General features: G+C 34.0%; 1 protein-coding gene across 3 annotated transcripts in view; it reads right to left on the minus strand.

The window, feature by feature from the left end:
- Window positions 1-16,920, minus strand: part of Shal (Potassium voltage-gated channel protein Shal) — a 37,526-nt gene that overhangs the window by 2,901 nt on the left and 17,705 nt on the right. The window contains exon 5 of one of the 3 annotated variants that reach the window (XM_074138572.1): window positions 93-4,798. The exons of 1 other annotated variant lie outside the window; for it this stretch is intronic. In XM_074138572.1, coding sequence (XP_073994673.1) covers window positions 4,388-4,798 — 411 coding nt within the window. In that variant the 3' untranslated portion in view covers window positions 93-4,387. Of the gene's footprint in view, window positions 1-92; window positions 4,799-12,680; window positions 16,593-16,920 lie in introns of those variants that run through there. One more of the 3 variants, XM_074138574.1, reaches the window with a different exon arrangement.

Below are 16,920 nucleotides of genomic sequence, written 5' to 3' on the forward strand. Positions count from 1 at the left end.
AGCTGCAGCCTTAGTGTTAAGGCTCTAAAATAGACATATCTTAACTGAATGAGTTGGGGACTTTATTCTGTAGAAATAAAGGTAAAGCTATATAAATTGGAATAACTTTATTTATTATTTTCTTCGAAAAAAATAAGTAAAAGAATGTTTAATATTTATTAAAAAAATAAAATTAAAATAAAGAGCTGTAATATATTTGGTAGCTTCTTTTTACTCGAATCGTTTTAAGAAGCTTTCTACAAAATACTACAATTTTTTAATGATCCATAAATAGATCTGTTGTAATAATGGGGAGGCCGTTTTCCCAAACTGAAGAAATTGGAAGATCTTGAAACCCTCACACATCTGATGTTTAAAAACGCCATATTATAAAAAACAATAAAGAAAAGTAAGAATTGATACTATTATTGTTTGGAATCAAAAAACCATTTGCCAATTTTCGAAAAATTTTATTGTTTTCTTTGTTGTAAATAATTTTCCGATTTCTTCAACAATTTCGAATAATTTAATTTTCAGTATTTTGTCTTGTCATTTCAAAATAAAAAGTATAAATATGAAAAAATAAAAATTATTGGAAAAATAAAGACTTCATAACAATGCTTAAAAATTTCAGAAGAGAATTTTTCAAAGGAGTAAACAAAATATTGAAAATTATAATTTTCGATGTTTTTAACGTCTTGAAGAAGTGCGGAAATATTTTTATAGAAAATAAAATAATAATGTTTTCTGAAGACTAATGATTTTTTTAAAAAAATAAATATATTTACATCAATCTTTCGATTGTGAAGCGGGTCTACACTTATTAAAAATTCTCAGAGTTTTTTTTCACAGTACGGTTTTTTGTGCAGTTTTTGACGAACAATCCTGTGCATATTAAGTACAACTTCGAATAGCCAGTACTATTGCATCATTTTATATCTACTTGCTCTAACTCTCCGTTTGAGGAAGTATGACTTTCGGACAAATTGTGGAGTTATAATTTTCACCGTACTCGATTTGGGCTTCCTTGAGTATGAAAAAGTGGTTATTAGAAATCTTTCTGATATTCTGTATCTGAGAGCGAAATAACAAACCGAAATTGCAGAAAGTTCAAATGTAATATTTCAAATGAGCACCGTAGGAGATAACTTTGTTCATAGTCCTCCGCTAAACCTCCTCCAAATTCTTCTCCAAAGCTCGGACTTTCCAAAGACCCTACGTGCATATTATAAAATGACTTTTTGCTCGGTTTTCCCTAGTTCTTCAACAATTACCCCAAAGCCGCCTATTTTGCTCAGGTTCGCCCAGAAGCTATTTTCCTAATATTAGAAAATCAAATCTATAAGACTCGTTCATAAATAAAATAGCCTGCAAGATTGCCAATAGTGTAATAAACTCTCCTATTAAGCAATAGAATTTAATGGTGAGAAGTATAAACTCCAGCCAGTTTCCCAGTCCTTCATGCAAATGTAAATGCTGACTTTTTTTTATCTAATTACTTAATTATATATTATTTAATATATAATTTATCTAATTATAACTATAAATCAGGACTGTGATGGTTAATTAATTCTAAATCCTTGGTCAAAGTTGAATAAAGATTTTTCTTCGCTGTATGATACGATAAAAATAAGAAGTTTTGTTATAAGTTTCCAAAGAAATTTCTTTTACTCAATTTTCATTCAACTTTATGTATGTAAACATATATGTACTGTAGTGTACTGTAACCTCAACTTGTGTTAGAAGTAGTTGTAAAACCTTCAGAGCAACATCTATTGGATTTATTTGATTGGGTAAAAATCACTTTATTCTGGTTGGGGATCTCAAGATGTGTGTTTCTGGTGAAAGCTCAAAATCGAGGACCTGTGGAACATTTTTTCATTACTAGATAATGAAGAGGTTGATGACACTGAACTTCTTTTATCCTCCAAACTTGATTCCATCCCACTACCATTTCTTCGGTTCATGGCAAACTTTTGGAATTTTCTGGAAACCCCACATTTATAAATAATTATAAATAGACTAAGAGCTGTTACATTTGTGCAATAATTTATCTATTTTTAAAAACATTATTTACAGGAAAGAGAATTAACAATACAAAATAGATACGAGTTTCTTAAAAACCGTCTGGAATACAATGTTTGAAAGTAAAAAAAATGGAATATTAGACTTTCTTAGGCTACATCAGTTAAATATGACACTCCTTATTCGTACAATCTCACCCTGTGATCGGCGTTATTCCAACTAGTTCCAATTATAAATGATGATTAAATGTTTATCCTTTATGTGAACCAATTCGAATAAATCATCAAATATAGTATTCATTATTTGCTTACTCGCATCACATGCAATGAAATCACCTCTTACTAACTTATTTACTTTATTCTAAACAATTTGAGTCACTGTTCACTTTAATTATCTTTTGAACCTAATGGGATGCATAAAATAAGACAATAAAATGATTGTTAGATTAAATTGAACTTGGGCAAGTCCTGTTTTCGAAGCACTGCAGTCAAAGCCGTTAATGCACCATTATTAAATGATTCTAAGCCAAAGCCTCTCTTCTTTACAAAGTTTAGGGACTTATTATTTCAGTCGTTTCCTAGCAATTATATCGCAGTCAAGCCAGATATGAGACGTTCCTTTCTCTTCCTGGCACAGTCTGGTCAGGGGTTCGTGGTTAATAAACCACACCCAGGGTTTCCCCAGCAGTCGTTTTTGCGAATTATTCCCTATGGTTTCCAAGAGCCATAGACCTCATATCACAAACTAGCGATTAAAAAGCAATATGACAGGGTGCAAGATACGTTTATTCTCCTTCAGCCACATCTGCACTGGAATAGAATTAAATTTTATTGAAACTATGAATTTTTACTACGTTTTTAAGATTTTCTGTTGTTGAATGTGTGGCTACCCACAACAGATAGACCAGAACACACGCGCACGCGAACTCAAGGGATCTCAAATCGTGCAGTTCGATGAGAACCAAAAATCGAAAATCTGCCCGATTGCAATAAATAATACCAGAGGTAACATAAAGTAAAACTAGGTTCAAAGAGAAAATAAATTGTTTCAAACTGAATTATTGTGACATGAAGATAAACTGATTCAAAGTAATGCAATATGTGACCAAAAAAATGTTTAATTTGGATCAAAAGAGGTTTAGTAGGCAGCGCTATGTTTAAATAACGATTAAGAATGCGTTGCTTTTTGTGTTTATTCGAATAAGTTTGATAAAGCTTAACCCTCATCTCATCTTGAGCCTTATTCGTGACAAAAATTTGACTAGAATTGATCTAGCCCAAGGAATAAATATCTCGGATTAGTCACAGTTGAAAACGCCCAAATAATGACAGATCTAATTTAAATTTTTTGTAAAACCAACTTACTTTAACATTATTCACAATGGCTAATTTGCGTTGTACAATAAGGCCAAAATAAAAAAAAACATTATTCACCAATAGGTAAAGATTGCTGTAAAGGTTTCTTTTTTAGATTTTAACCTAGCGGTAACTTTCTCGATGCTTTGGTTTTTGGTGCTAAATTCGGCTTTTCAAGTTGTGAGCTCCTTTTTTCCCCAAGCGAGAGCGTCAAAACTATTATTTCTCTGCTTTTTCCTAAAACTTCGTTTAAGCCCCGCAAAATTTTGTGAAGTTGATAGCAATGGCTAAAACATTGCTCTGAATGGTAGTCATAATTACAGAGCAGATGTAGAAGCCCTGCGCTACTTACCAGAGCATCGGATATCTAGGCAACGAATCTTTCCCGCCGCATCATTCCTCATACTGGGTGGGGCATTCACTGTAAGGTTTAGTGTACATAAAAAATAAAAAAAAATGACAAGGGCTGCCTAAAATCTTGGACCATAGACACATAAAGCGGCCAAAGAGGTTTTCGACCTACAAGATCCCAGAACTGGTCTAGAAGCCCAGGAGTAGTAACGAGAGTACAGACATCTCTAGAACATTAGTAACATCTTTCCTCACAAACTGGAAATTATAGACTCATGAGGAATAGCTAATGAAGGGTTCCTAGAGAATCCAGAGCAGGTCTAGAAGCCCTTGCTACTAACTAAATAACAAATATAGTTGAACTTTAGTTAAGCCACAGCATCACTCAAGCGGGTTATTTTAAGACTCAGTGAGGCCAGCTGAAGAAGTTGTGAGGTAAAAGAGGTATCCTGGCTAGGAGACTTGCTGGAACATGGACGGCTTTTTACCCAGATTTCTAGTGACGTCCAACACCTAACAGACGCCATCTTTAAAAAAGCTCAAAAATCAAGATGGTGCGGGGCAGAAATGAGCTACGAAAAGAGGGTGACATTTTGTGTTATTATTAGACATTTTATCATTATTTTACTTTCTCCCTAAACAAGATGTTGTTATTATTATTAATATTAATATTATAACTATAAAAACGAAATTCGCACTTGTTGCTTATCGACGGAATGGACTGGCGAAGAAGGCGTCGCAGGCGATACATAGTCGATATCAGAGTTTGGATACGATGTCGGTAAATTGACAACAACCGAAGCAGTCATATTCGATGATGTGGAATTTGGCTTGCTTATCGAGACTAATGATGCCGAAGATTGTCCACATCCTGGCCCAGTGTCCGACCCAGCACCTCCTGGATTCGCTCCAGTTGTCGGCCCCATACTTCCACAATGGCCGACCACTTTACTTTGTCGTCCAGCCTGGGTAGTTCCTCGGCAATCGTTGAGTCCAGCCGTGGCCCGGGTGAACTGAAGTCTAATCTGGATATCGTTCAATTCTTCACCGACGGCCGCAGATTCCGGGCTGTCGCATCGCTGATGCTTCTGCAAATTGCAAACAAATTACAAACAAAAAAGTGACGATTTTCTGTTTAGCCTAGCTACACCATTACGACGTATGCTACAAGAAATAGGTTCCAGAAAGAAAAGAGAGCACAGTTCACAAACAGTGGCAGCCCTTAAATGAGTTTTGTCCTCTTAGACGCAATTTTCTTCAATCTAGTTTATAGTTAGCAGAGATATAGTTAGGGAGATTGTAGTTCACACTGCTGTTGCCTACAATATATGGGCGGCACATGTTTTGTGTAGGAATTGATTCACAAGTTTGAGACGGCACGTAAAAGAGTGTTTAGTCCAGCTCAAGCAAAGTAGCTACAAGTAGATATTGGTTAGCTAAGATTTACTTAGTTAGTGACTTATTGCAATCAACTGCTCTGGTATACAATATATTTAGTTTTAGGAAATGTTTGTGAGAGAATTGAGCTCACATTTATGTAGCCTGTGTCAGCAATAAAAGAAAGTTTAGTTTAGCTCACGCAGACAGCGTCAGACTTATTGAGTTCACTAGTTAGAGGAGATTTAGTTAGGAGGCCACACTGCTCTGAACTTAATACATACATCGGTATATGTTTGAGAGAATTGAACCCACTATTTATAGCCTTTGACAGCTTTAAAAAGAAAGTTGTGATAAAAAAAAAGAAAAGTGTGCTGGAATTAATGTTTGAGTTCCAGCTATTGGAACATTATTGTAGCAAACGTATATTTTTTACAACAGACCCATTCAATTTTAAGGCCTAAACATATTTCATAACACTAGCAATGTAATTAATACGCAAACTTAAAATAACAAACTTTTGCAATTTCACAAAGAGCTGCAATTAAATTCTAGCTTTACAAGGTTTAAATTGCAGTTATTATCTATTTATTTATTGCTGCCAAAATTATTTTAAATATTATTTGTGCATTTTGTTACAATGTCACTGAAAAACTAATGAATGTGGTTTGTGATCCCTTGAGTTAGGAAAAATGGCTATATCAATTTTTAATTAAACCCTCTACAAACATGCAAGACTACCACTTTTTAAAGAGGTTTATAAATAAAAAGAAAAATAAATATCAGAAGTGAAACCACAATTACTAGTGCACTTCTACAAAAGAATAGTAACATCTGATGAATAGGATTAACTGCCCAAAATTACTGGGTCAGTGGTCAAATCCGAGAAGTTAGGAAAATTTAAGAAGCACTCGACGTTATGCAATTATGTGCATGTATGTCAAAGGAATTCAAAATTAACCAGGACTTTAATGCCGACAGACTTTCTATGAATTCTGGATCCTTGCTGCCAGCAACTTTACAGATAAAACTTAAAAAAAAAAAAACAAATAAACAAAGGTCGGGATGCACTGGCGAGGGAGTGACGTGATTTGAAGTTAAATACGCGCGTCTTTGTTCAGCGCCGCTGACATTTGCAGTTTTGCTTGCCCTGGCTCTACTAACTCTCTCAGGTGCTGATAACTGCTAACAGGCTCTTTCGTATGCTGTGCGACTGTTCTACTTCAAGTTGGGGTTTGCTTTTGTTTTAGTCGTTATTGTAAATAATTTTCGCTCACTAAAACAAACGAAACATTTGTATTTGCTACTGTACCGCTTAGTATAATCCAACTCTTTATAATAAATATTTAAGATCAAAATCAGCTGCTAGCTGTACTGGATATCGAGCTACACTGATAGTAAGCTTCCGCGTTCGAGCAAAATGGCCGCCGCGCGTTGATGCTCCCCCATCGCCCTTACCACATTTACGCTGCGGCAATTACGTATTTCTCGAAAACAGAATACATGCTGATTATTATAATAGCAAAATCATTCCAGTCGTATTTTTAGTTCCTGAATTATTCAATAGTTTTGTTTCGTCATGAAAACGTTACAACAAAATGTCTCCGTTGGCACTCAGTACTGACATGAAATATTATCCAGCTCTGGTTAAAATCAAAAATAAGTTTTGTAGAAAATAAAACTGAATAAAGCTTACATTACAGCCAGCTTTTCTAACCCTAATCTTTAACGATGTCTGTCAGAACAAAAGTATTCAGTCTGCCCTAACACCCTCAAAGTAAGAGCCTTCAACTGCCTTCACGGGTCTATGACGCCCGTGTTGGGAATACTATACTGAGACCTATTACAGGCATAAGATGCTCTAGTACTCAATCCAGGGTTCTTAGACCAGAATGATGTCCAGTAGCCACAGAAATATTACATCCACTCCACCACCTTCTGAGGGTACTTATTATCAAGGGCAATGCAAGTCTTTTTAGACTTACAAGCAAGGATAGGGTTTACAGCATTCCTTTACGATAAGCCCAAACCCTTCCCTAACCAGTGAAACCCAGAGAATATGCCTTAAAATTTCCACAATGGCCGCGCTCAAGCCCAAAAACTTTTTTTTTTTGGCAACAATTCTAAACAATAATAATAATAATTACAAAAAACTATAAACAATTGTTATACATATTAGCTTTTCTTTTGTTAACGATTCCAAACATAAACTTACAAAATTGCGCAGTTTACAAACAACTATTATCAAATTGAAAAAATACAGGTTTACATTTGTTCAGACTAAATATTATCGTATCAATTTAAGTATGTATGTGGCAAATATACATAGCTCCAAGTAGCTCAGGCGAGGTGCAAAGCTCTAGGAGAAATTCAGGAGTAGTACATTAAGAAAAATGGTGATACTACATTCTGAATTTAAGGAGATAAATATAGGAGCAAGTAACCTCAAGAATTGGGGTGCAACTATCTAGGAAAGCACAGCTCAGAATAAAGGAAGCATGAATTCAAGGACTCATACTCAAACTGCTAACTTTACTGGTTACACAATTGGTTATTTTAGCCCCTTTTGTTTGATCTAAGAAAGCATAGCTCAGAATAAAGGATGTGAGGTTCCAGTAAAAATTCTAAAGGAGCTGAAAACTATAAAAAGCACAATGAGTTGTGAAGGCCTGGAAATATATAGTTCAGTATGAAGGAAGGATGGATTTTCTGGCCAGAGTAAGTTAAATATACGATCTGTTAACTTTAACAAACTCTGTGAGGTGTCATACCTACCGAGTTGCTAATCGAAAATGCATAGTTCGTGAAACACGACGTAACCTACCACCTTGAGTTTACATGAAATACGAGCTAGTAACTCTATCAGCTTGTGCACTAAAGGTAGAAAGGCGTGAAGACCTAGGAAAGCAAAGATCAGGCTAAGGGAAGCAGAGAGACATACCAGGCCTAAACTTTATGGACGAATTCCCAAGATGGTAATTACAAGGAGCTCTGAGAGGTTCAAAGACCTAAGAAAGCTTTGCACAGGAAGAATGAGTGCTAGAACGGAGTTTACTTGAGACCTTTACGTTTAAAACAGATCTGTTAGCTTAAAGGTCTTGAAAAATCCTTTTTCTGCATTTACATAACGTTTCAGGGCGAATTTGTGCCTTCATCAGTTTCAGAATGATCCAGAGGTTTGCTAAGTGAGAGGAATGATCCATATGGAGGTACTCTGTTGGCAAATAGAGAAAGACAAGTTTTCTAAACCTACGCCCAAAAAACGGAAGTTCAAGAACAAAAATCAATAACTAAATGAAAAACACGTTAATTCACAGAAACTATAAGCTGTACGTATAGAGCATTGCTCAAGATGAAAGAAGCATGAGATACCAGGCCTGAGTACAGGTGGAAATCTAAAGCATCAACCTGAATTGAACCTAAATTCGTCTAACTCATAACAGATACGATAATCTAAAGTTGCTAATATAAACCGCTAGAAGCTAAACAATAACAAATTTACTACAGCTAATTCTGACTAATACTTTAGTTACAGCTTATGAGCTATTTAAATAAATAAATACTAGATTTACATTAGCATTACAATATAATTTACCTCTCCAAACGCCTAAAAAAAACAAAATGGTGGCATAGTTACTCAGAAAAAACAGAAATGAGGCCCTTCCGATTCACCCCCATTTACTAAACAGCTCAGAGTTGATTCTATTTTATAATACTATAAAATTCGCCACTTCGTTTTTTGGAGGAGTTTGGATTTACAATTTTGTGGTTGATTCAATCGAGTTAAAAATAGATTTTATTTATATATTTATTTAAATATGGAGTTAAGGTTCTGGAGAAGTTTAGAATGGCTTCATCCATTTGAGCCCATCTGAAAACATAAAGTACCGGAGCTACAAAAGCTGGACCTAGGCATTGTAAACGAACTAGAACGATCCTTGGATTAAGGTGAGGTGTCCAGCTTATGAATACAAGAAGCTGAATGGAGACCACTCAGCGTGAAAAGGTCAAAGGTAACCATTTTGCACTAAGTAAAAGGTGCTTAGACCAGTTATTTCCAAGAGCCTAAAGATAGACCGACCTAAATCCATTCAAGACTAAGGAGAGGGTCGCAAAATAAGAAAGGAAAGAAAAAAGTTATCTATCATGTGTTGTTTATTTCATTTATACTTAGCATAAATATTACAAAAATAAATAAATAAATAAGTGAATTTATTCTGATGTTTGATATTGCATTGATTTTGGTTATTTAGTTATAGCCAACAGCAAAATTGTTCTAAATTTTCAACAGTCAAGTGGTTTCTATTTTTCGATTTGTTAATAATAACAGATGCATTATGCTTGTGGCAACTATTGTATTTGTTTTTTCGACACCAAGATACAATTTTAATATATTTCTTTGTTAAATTTAATGGCAAGTTCTCATTGTTTTGCATGTAAGGGAGTTTTTACAGATTCGGAAGCATTTTGAGGCAAAAGAGCAGAAGGAATTCGAAATATATCGCAACGGTTATACTTTTTGAACATCAAAAAAACTACGTTGAAGGCTGATATTAAGTTATTAATCTTTGCAAAATTTTGTAACACATACACATTAGCTACAGTACATTCACAATATCAACATTGTGATAAACTTTCCAGAAACTTCCTTGTTATTAGGGAAATGGATTAAATTTCCTGACTCAAAAGTAATTTGAATGCAAAGACAGAAGAAAATGAGGCTTTAAAGTTGATGTTCGGTCTGAGCCGCGTATTTATGCGACTAGTAAAGGCAACCAGCAAAGCAAAGTCACCAAATCAATCCGGACTTTTTGTGTCAGGATGTTTAGTTTATCATTCATGAATATTTTTATTCCATCAATTAAATTTATAAACCGCTCTAAAGTTTGATCGTGACTTAGCCACCTACCTCACTTCTTTGTAAAAAAAAAAATTGCATCAACAATAATAGTCGCCAACGAGTCCACACAGGGCCGCGGTCTGTACATCCCTGCTCTAAGAGAAAGCTATACTCAACAAGAAGCTTCTATGATCAAACCAAGAAAAGCATCTCTTACTGATTTGTTGTTTAAAAGACAAGCACGCCGCTTTATGATATGTCCTGAGTCTCCATTTAAAAAACCCAGTCTCAAGTAGTAACTTGAGTAGTAGTGACTTTTTTTTAAACCAAGTTAACAAAGCTTTTATGATCAAAGCAGATAAGCATCTCCTTTGGCACTGTTCAAGGTGTGATAAGCGTGCCGATTGATTATTACAACGTCCTGGTTTTGTCAACCCATACTCAATAAAACCATGGTAGAATTAACCAACACAATATTTTTCAAAGCTACAGCGGGGTAAATAAAACTTATATAAATAATTTAATTTTAATCCTTTGAAGCTTTTATCCACATACAGTGGATTAAAAAACACACATCCTGAGTGATTAAATAAATAAATAATTAAAAAAATCCATGCCCAACTCAGTTTATTAACAGTGTTCTTCGAAGGCTTCTCTTGTGCTTTTTTTTCAGTTATATATAAAAATAGACTTTTTGATGATGATGATGATAATAATAATAATAAAAATAATAATAATAATAATAATAATAATAATAATAATAATAATAATAATAATAAAATAATAATAGGCACTACCGCCCGTAAAAATAGACATAAATATTAAAATTAATTTTAAACAAATTGGCTTGAAAGGCGACCATTTTAGAAACTCTGGCATGCTTGGGATTCACTTGAATTATCCTGAAAAATAGAAAGAAAGGCCCCCCCTAGGAAGGCTGTCTAAGGGAAAACTCTCTAATCATAGAAGAAACTCACCTGAGCAGCAAGACGCCTCTGTAAAAAAAAAAATACTATCGAATAGAAACAAAAGTCTTCGCATGAAAGCCCTAGCATACTTCGCACTATTTACCACCAGCCCCATTCTAATTACCCTTTAAACTTTTAGTTTACACTTGTCTGTTAAGCGAGCCTTCTGATTTAAAGGAAATGTTTAGTTGGAGAGCTAGATTAAGTCCAGCTCTCTAAGTATCAGCTTATTTGTGCATGACGCAGTTCGAGCATGCCCTGTGCATCCACTTGCGCCAACTTTCCAGTATCGCTTCAGTGTTCAAGTTTCTTGTGAAGCCAGCTACAGTTGGGTTTTCATTTTAAAAGGAAGTAAGAAATGCGGATCTACACTTACGCTTTATGAATTTAGTTTGTTATTGTTTTACTCATGTGGTTTTTATTACATTATTAATTATTACTAAAATCAATGATTATTCTAATTCAAAAACGATTTTATTTTTATATTTATATCTTATTCAAATGATATACGTATAAGATCTTACAGGTAACTATTGTATTCTATTCTAATTAACTATTTAAGGGTACAGGTTCAGCTATATTGCACAAAAACAGTGGGCGCCAGTTAGCCGAATAGTGGTACTTGGTTTGATTCTTGACTTAAGATTTTATTTAATGAGTTTAAATGAAAAATTTAAGTAAATTATGTTAACTATACGCCTCCGCCCACATCTGATCGGTAGTAGGCAGTCAACCCCGCCTGAAATGCAGGCATTATTATACTTTTATTTGCTATGCACACAAACGTTTATTTTTGATTTTCATGTTTTTAAAACATTCATAATAAGTAAATTTGTAACTGGGTTCAAATAATAAGAAAATAAATATAATTGCATTTTGATACTGTCCGTACTTGAAGCTTTTCGACTATTTTAATGTTGTATAATATCCACCCACAGTTTTACGAGTTTTTCGTATAATCCCCAGATAAAATTTTTGGCTTTGCACGAAGATGAGACCTGATTGCACTACCCGCCAAAAAAAACGCAAGAATCAAATTATTATGTTTTCAATATCAGAATATATCTATCGCCCCCAGAGCACCTATAAAATCATTGTTTCCGAAAGGCTGTAAAAAAAAAAAAAAAAAAAAGGCCGGAAAACAAATGAAAATAACTATTAATCGTATAAGATAAGCTACATCACTCCAAGTTTATTGAAAACAGTTGCAGCCGTTTTTGAGAAAATTAAAAAAAAGAAAAAGGAAAGCTGAAAAACAAAAATCTTGTGAGGACACTTACACATTTTTCTCCTACCTCCAAATTTCAAATATATCTGATTGTTGCTAAAATTATCCAGTTTCTGAAAATGTACATCACACGAAATGGGACATCAGGGGAAAAGCCTCCTCAGAACTGCCCTAAATTCAAAACTCTGCATAAAAAGTGATAAGAAATGCATAAACTTCATTTTGGCTGATAAAATACCCTTTGAAGTGAACAGAAAAATAAAGTGGTCGCACACGTTTCGTCAATCATGCTTAAAAATAGAAGATTTAGGTTTATTTTAGTTTCTTTAAGACCCAGATGACATCCTAAACCTTGTATTACCACTCTGTATTTTCACCAGTATTTATAAGCAGTGAACACAAAAATAATTTTTGAATTGCCAGGTGAAAAAACGCAGACAATTCTTCCGATAAACAGAGCTCAAGATGTTATCCCCCTTTCCAAGCAGTTTAGCATTTCCCCTACAAAAGATCAATAATAATATCCTGAACAGGAAATAATTAAAAATACACTCGAATCTTTGATTGTAATTTTTTATCAGGAAGACTTTATTATTTAGAAGTTTAACAAGATGCTCAAAAATTTGATATAAGTTTTCAAATTCTAAAAATGTAATTTATTGCATGATTGCCTTAAATTTATACTTAATGTTCTCCTTTATTATTAAACAAAAATATGCTTAAGTAAATGATTGGAATAAATAAATTAACCAATCCTGAACTTGAAATCTAGCGACACCAAACTATTTTAAAGCGTATTGATACTCAAGGTGAGTCAAAAGCTATTATCATTTTGGGTGGAGAGTATTAGTGCAAAGGTATGATTGAACACTAGGTAAATTAGTTAGACTATGAGATTTTACAGTATTCCAACAAGTCTAAAAGCCCTGAGCTACTATTCTCTGGGCCATTGTAAAATCATTGAGTGCAGCCGAAGAAGATGAAGGTAATAATGAAGGTAATAAGGATAAGGTAATGTAGTTCAGTGAGGGCAAAGGAAGAAGCTTCGGGAAACGGGAAGATACTAGATGTCCTGTTTAGAACCTTGATCACATCCTGAGGTATGGGCGGGCTTGCTGGGTCGTCTGTTTCCTCAGGTAACGGTAATGAAAAAAAGGTATAAAGACAACATTCATCAATTGAAAGGACCAGCTTACTCACACCTAGGCAAAGCATGATTTTCTCCTAGCAGTGCTCACTAGGAATCTTTTATGACGGCTGTTGCTGAGGGTTTTAATGATAGGCTTTTACATAAGATCTAAACTGAAGAGCAATCACACTGAAGAATCATGTTGTCACAAATTTGATTGTTGACTCACCCTGGTATCTGTGTGTGTATGTGTGTATAGGTTTATATATATATATTTATACAAATAAATAGAAATAAATTACAATACAATGAAATCAAATTTAGTGCCTTAAAATTTTAGGTGTCCATAAAGAAAGTCTGCTTATCCTAAAAATGATGTTTTTTTTTCTGGAGAGAATAAGGCTAAAATTAGTCTTTTCAGAAATCGGCCTTTTCGGAGACCTATTGCAGAATGTTAAGCCAGCCAGCTTCCTTTAGCCAAAAATTTGTCCTAGTAGTTGATGTTGCAGACTGTAATAGATCTCTCTAGACATCCAACAATAAAGTGCCCAGGGGCTTTCAAGCTGATCTACTTACTAAAGCAATGGTTCTCAAAGCGTGTTCCGCGAAACACTTCTATTCCTGCCTCTTGTGTTTCATAAAAATAAATAAATAAAATAAATAGTTGAAAAATTTAGTAAATTTATTATGTTATTTGGAGACGTAAAAGAAAAGCTGGCAAAGGATGAAAGGAGTATATTTGGGTTATCTTGGGCTATCTGAATTAAGCCTTAATTAAATGTAGGCTTACATAGGTTTTATGGGTTTTGTCGTAGAAAGTTAGTTTTGAATTAAGATTTTTGATAGAACATGGCGCAAGTGGTAAGTCTGATTAGATGTAGATATTGTTAGATGTAGATAGTTTGTACAAAGTGACACACTTCAAAGTATAGATTGTTATTTTTGCAGGCAAATTCAGGTTTATGTTGGCATGTAGCGAACTTACTTTGTACTATAGATCCCTGTCAGCTACATACTTGTTGCAGGCCAGTGATTGGAATGATGTGATTGGCAACAGATTCTGGTTTGAAATCGAGAGGAATCTTTCTGGATATCTATGTAAGCTTCCTTAGTCCCAACATCAGCTTCTTATTTTTCTTTTAACCCGCAATGGTACTACACACCAATATCAAACGCACAGATCTCCCATCAATAAACAAGTTTCTTAGTGACTCTTGAATTAGGAAAGAAGAGTCATTCCCAGTTAGTTTTTGAACCATCGGTGTAATAGTAATTATGACTAGGATATTTATTTTTTAACTTTGATAAAAAATAAAAAATGAATTATTTGGGGAAATAAGAAAGGTTGGATCAGAATAATACAGATTAGCAGAAATATGGGAATCAAAATAATGAAAGTTTTGGAAGTCGAACTGGCAAGAGATCAGTTCTAGTTAGAGAAGAAAAGAAAAGCGACAGATCACAGATCACTTGATCTAACATCGGAGATTTTTCTTTCAACGTTTTTCTCATTTTTTTTGTAACCAGATGATTTTTGATACTCTGTCTGAAATGAACATCATTATTATTCACATTATTCATTTTATTCAACATCATTGTTAGTATTGTCAGTCTATTAGTATTTGTGTTAGTTGCTACTTCCATATTTATGATAGTTTTTTTCTGTAATCTGATTGTTCGTGTAATTTGAATCAATCAATAAAAGATTTGATTGTGACTTATCTGTGCGATTTGCTGATTGTAAACATTTTCTGTACTACCTGTCTATTATTTTTTCTTTCCACTTAAAAACGAGAGAGATTGAGACAATTTATGGTAAATAAATTAGAAATATTTAAATTCTTCTGACCGAAAAAACAGACAAAAATGAAATAAATATAAATGAATACTAGAGTGTGTGCTCTAAAAAATTGGTCACCGCTGGCCCCTAAAGTTTGCAGAGACTATGGCTTGCTGCTTTCCAACTGTGTTCTTAACAAAAAATGTGTGGACTGCTTGCTATCTTTACAACCAAACTTTGTAAGTTTCATTTTTCGACAATAGTCAACAAAAAATAATTAATGCGAAAAACTTTTAAACAGAGCAGGAAATGAGTTTCGCCGTTTACTGGATCAAATATTCCAGAAATATGTGAAAAACATCAAGCACAGGTTTCACATTAAGTTTATTTTTGGTTATTGCGATTTAATCTGTTTCGAATGAATCCTTAAATAAAATTATTGCCATAAAACAAAACTAAATACAAAAGGTTATATACATTGTAAAAACTATATACTTAATGGTTTGTATAATCATCTTGCATCTTTTCCTTCCTTACACTATGCAATTTCGCAATACATGTAGTTGCTAATGTTCCGCATGTACTAGATTAAGTTAAATACATTCCGCAATTCTTCAAAAATAGGGCTCAACTATAATAAAAGCAACTGAAACCTTGCTTAGAACCTTGGTCACAAGCAGTGCTTCCACGGGGATTTGTGGCCTCTGTGAGAGCAACTGTAGAAAATTGGGGAACGCGTTCGGGCATGAAACTGCAAAGTCAATCAAGATAATATCCTTTGCTTGAGAACTAAAACGTGCTTGGGATGGTCTGATTACTAAGAAGTAACGTAATTTAAAAAGGCTCCCTACCCGAGTTGCAAGAAGGGGTAACATTAGTCTTATTAGGCCCTTTTATCTTTGGTCTAACTTCTTTAGACCTTTTCTTCTTTTCATTTTAATGAAACGCGGAAATCTCTGTGCCAAGCAAACACGGTCCACCAAAATCAGAACAGCCGCCGGTTCTTAGCTTGTTTCCTACAATCTCCTCCCCCACCAAAAGAAGTTGTAAGGCTAAAGGAAACTATCTTGACCGGCGACCCGGTTCCCCGGAGTTCCCGATTATTTTTTGTTTGGCCCTGAAAATTTGATTAATTGTTCTCTCCAAAAAAAAAGATACCCGTAAAACAGCGAAGTATGTTCTAACAAAATTTAAAATTCAAGAATGCTCAAACTTTTTGAAACACATTCTTGTGAGTTCATTCTCGAGACTACATTCCAACAACAATATTTTACATAAGATTAATTTAACAATTCGTTATTTATTGAAATTAATGTAATAATTTAAATAAACAATATTTACAACAAGAAAAAGGAGTAAGAATATACAATGACTTAAACTTTTTCATTTCTAGTAGCTTTTTTTTATTGACAAGTAGCTTTTTTTACTATAACTTGCTAAAACTTAAAAGTTAGAATTACAACTAATGAGAGTCTCTAAAAGACAATAGAATTTCATTAAATGATCTTTCCATTATCTTTGGATTTATTTTTAAAATCAAATTCAGCAAGATCTGGTGACCTAAAAAGAAGGCAAAAGACGTCAAGAAAGGCGTCAAAAAAGCATGTGTCAAGATATTATTAGCATGCAATCATGCTTATTAAAGGCAATGCATGCTTTTTATTTTGGCTAGGTAACTCAGTGATGGCACTAGAATGTTCAATAATGACCTCTCCACCAACTCTTGGGGCTCAGTCAAGCTCTAGGATCTTAAAAAGTACCTCATTAACTGAGCCCTATACTGTGTGGCTCAGTGATACCTCTAGAATTTGAAAATGGGATCCCATAAGATAAGCAGCTCAATGATAGATCTAGAGCATTTTTTTTTAAAAAAAAAAACATTACACTG

This window comes from Rhodnius prolixus, unplaced genomic scaffold, assembly GCF_049639745.1.
Source record: "Rhodnius prolixus isolate KJV_2025 unplaced genomic scaffold, Rpr scaffold_11, whole genome shotgun sequence".
Taxonomy (NCBI): domain Eukaryota; kingdom Metazoa; phylum Arthropoda; class Insecta; order Hemiptera; family Reduviidae; genus Rhodnius; species Rhodnius prolixus.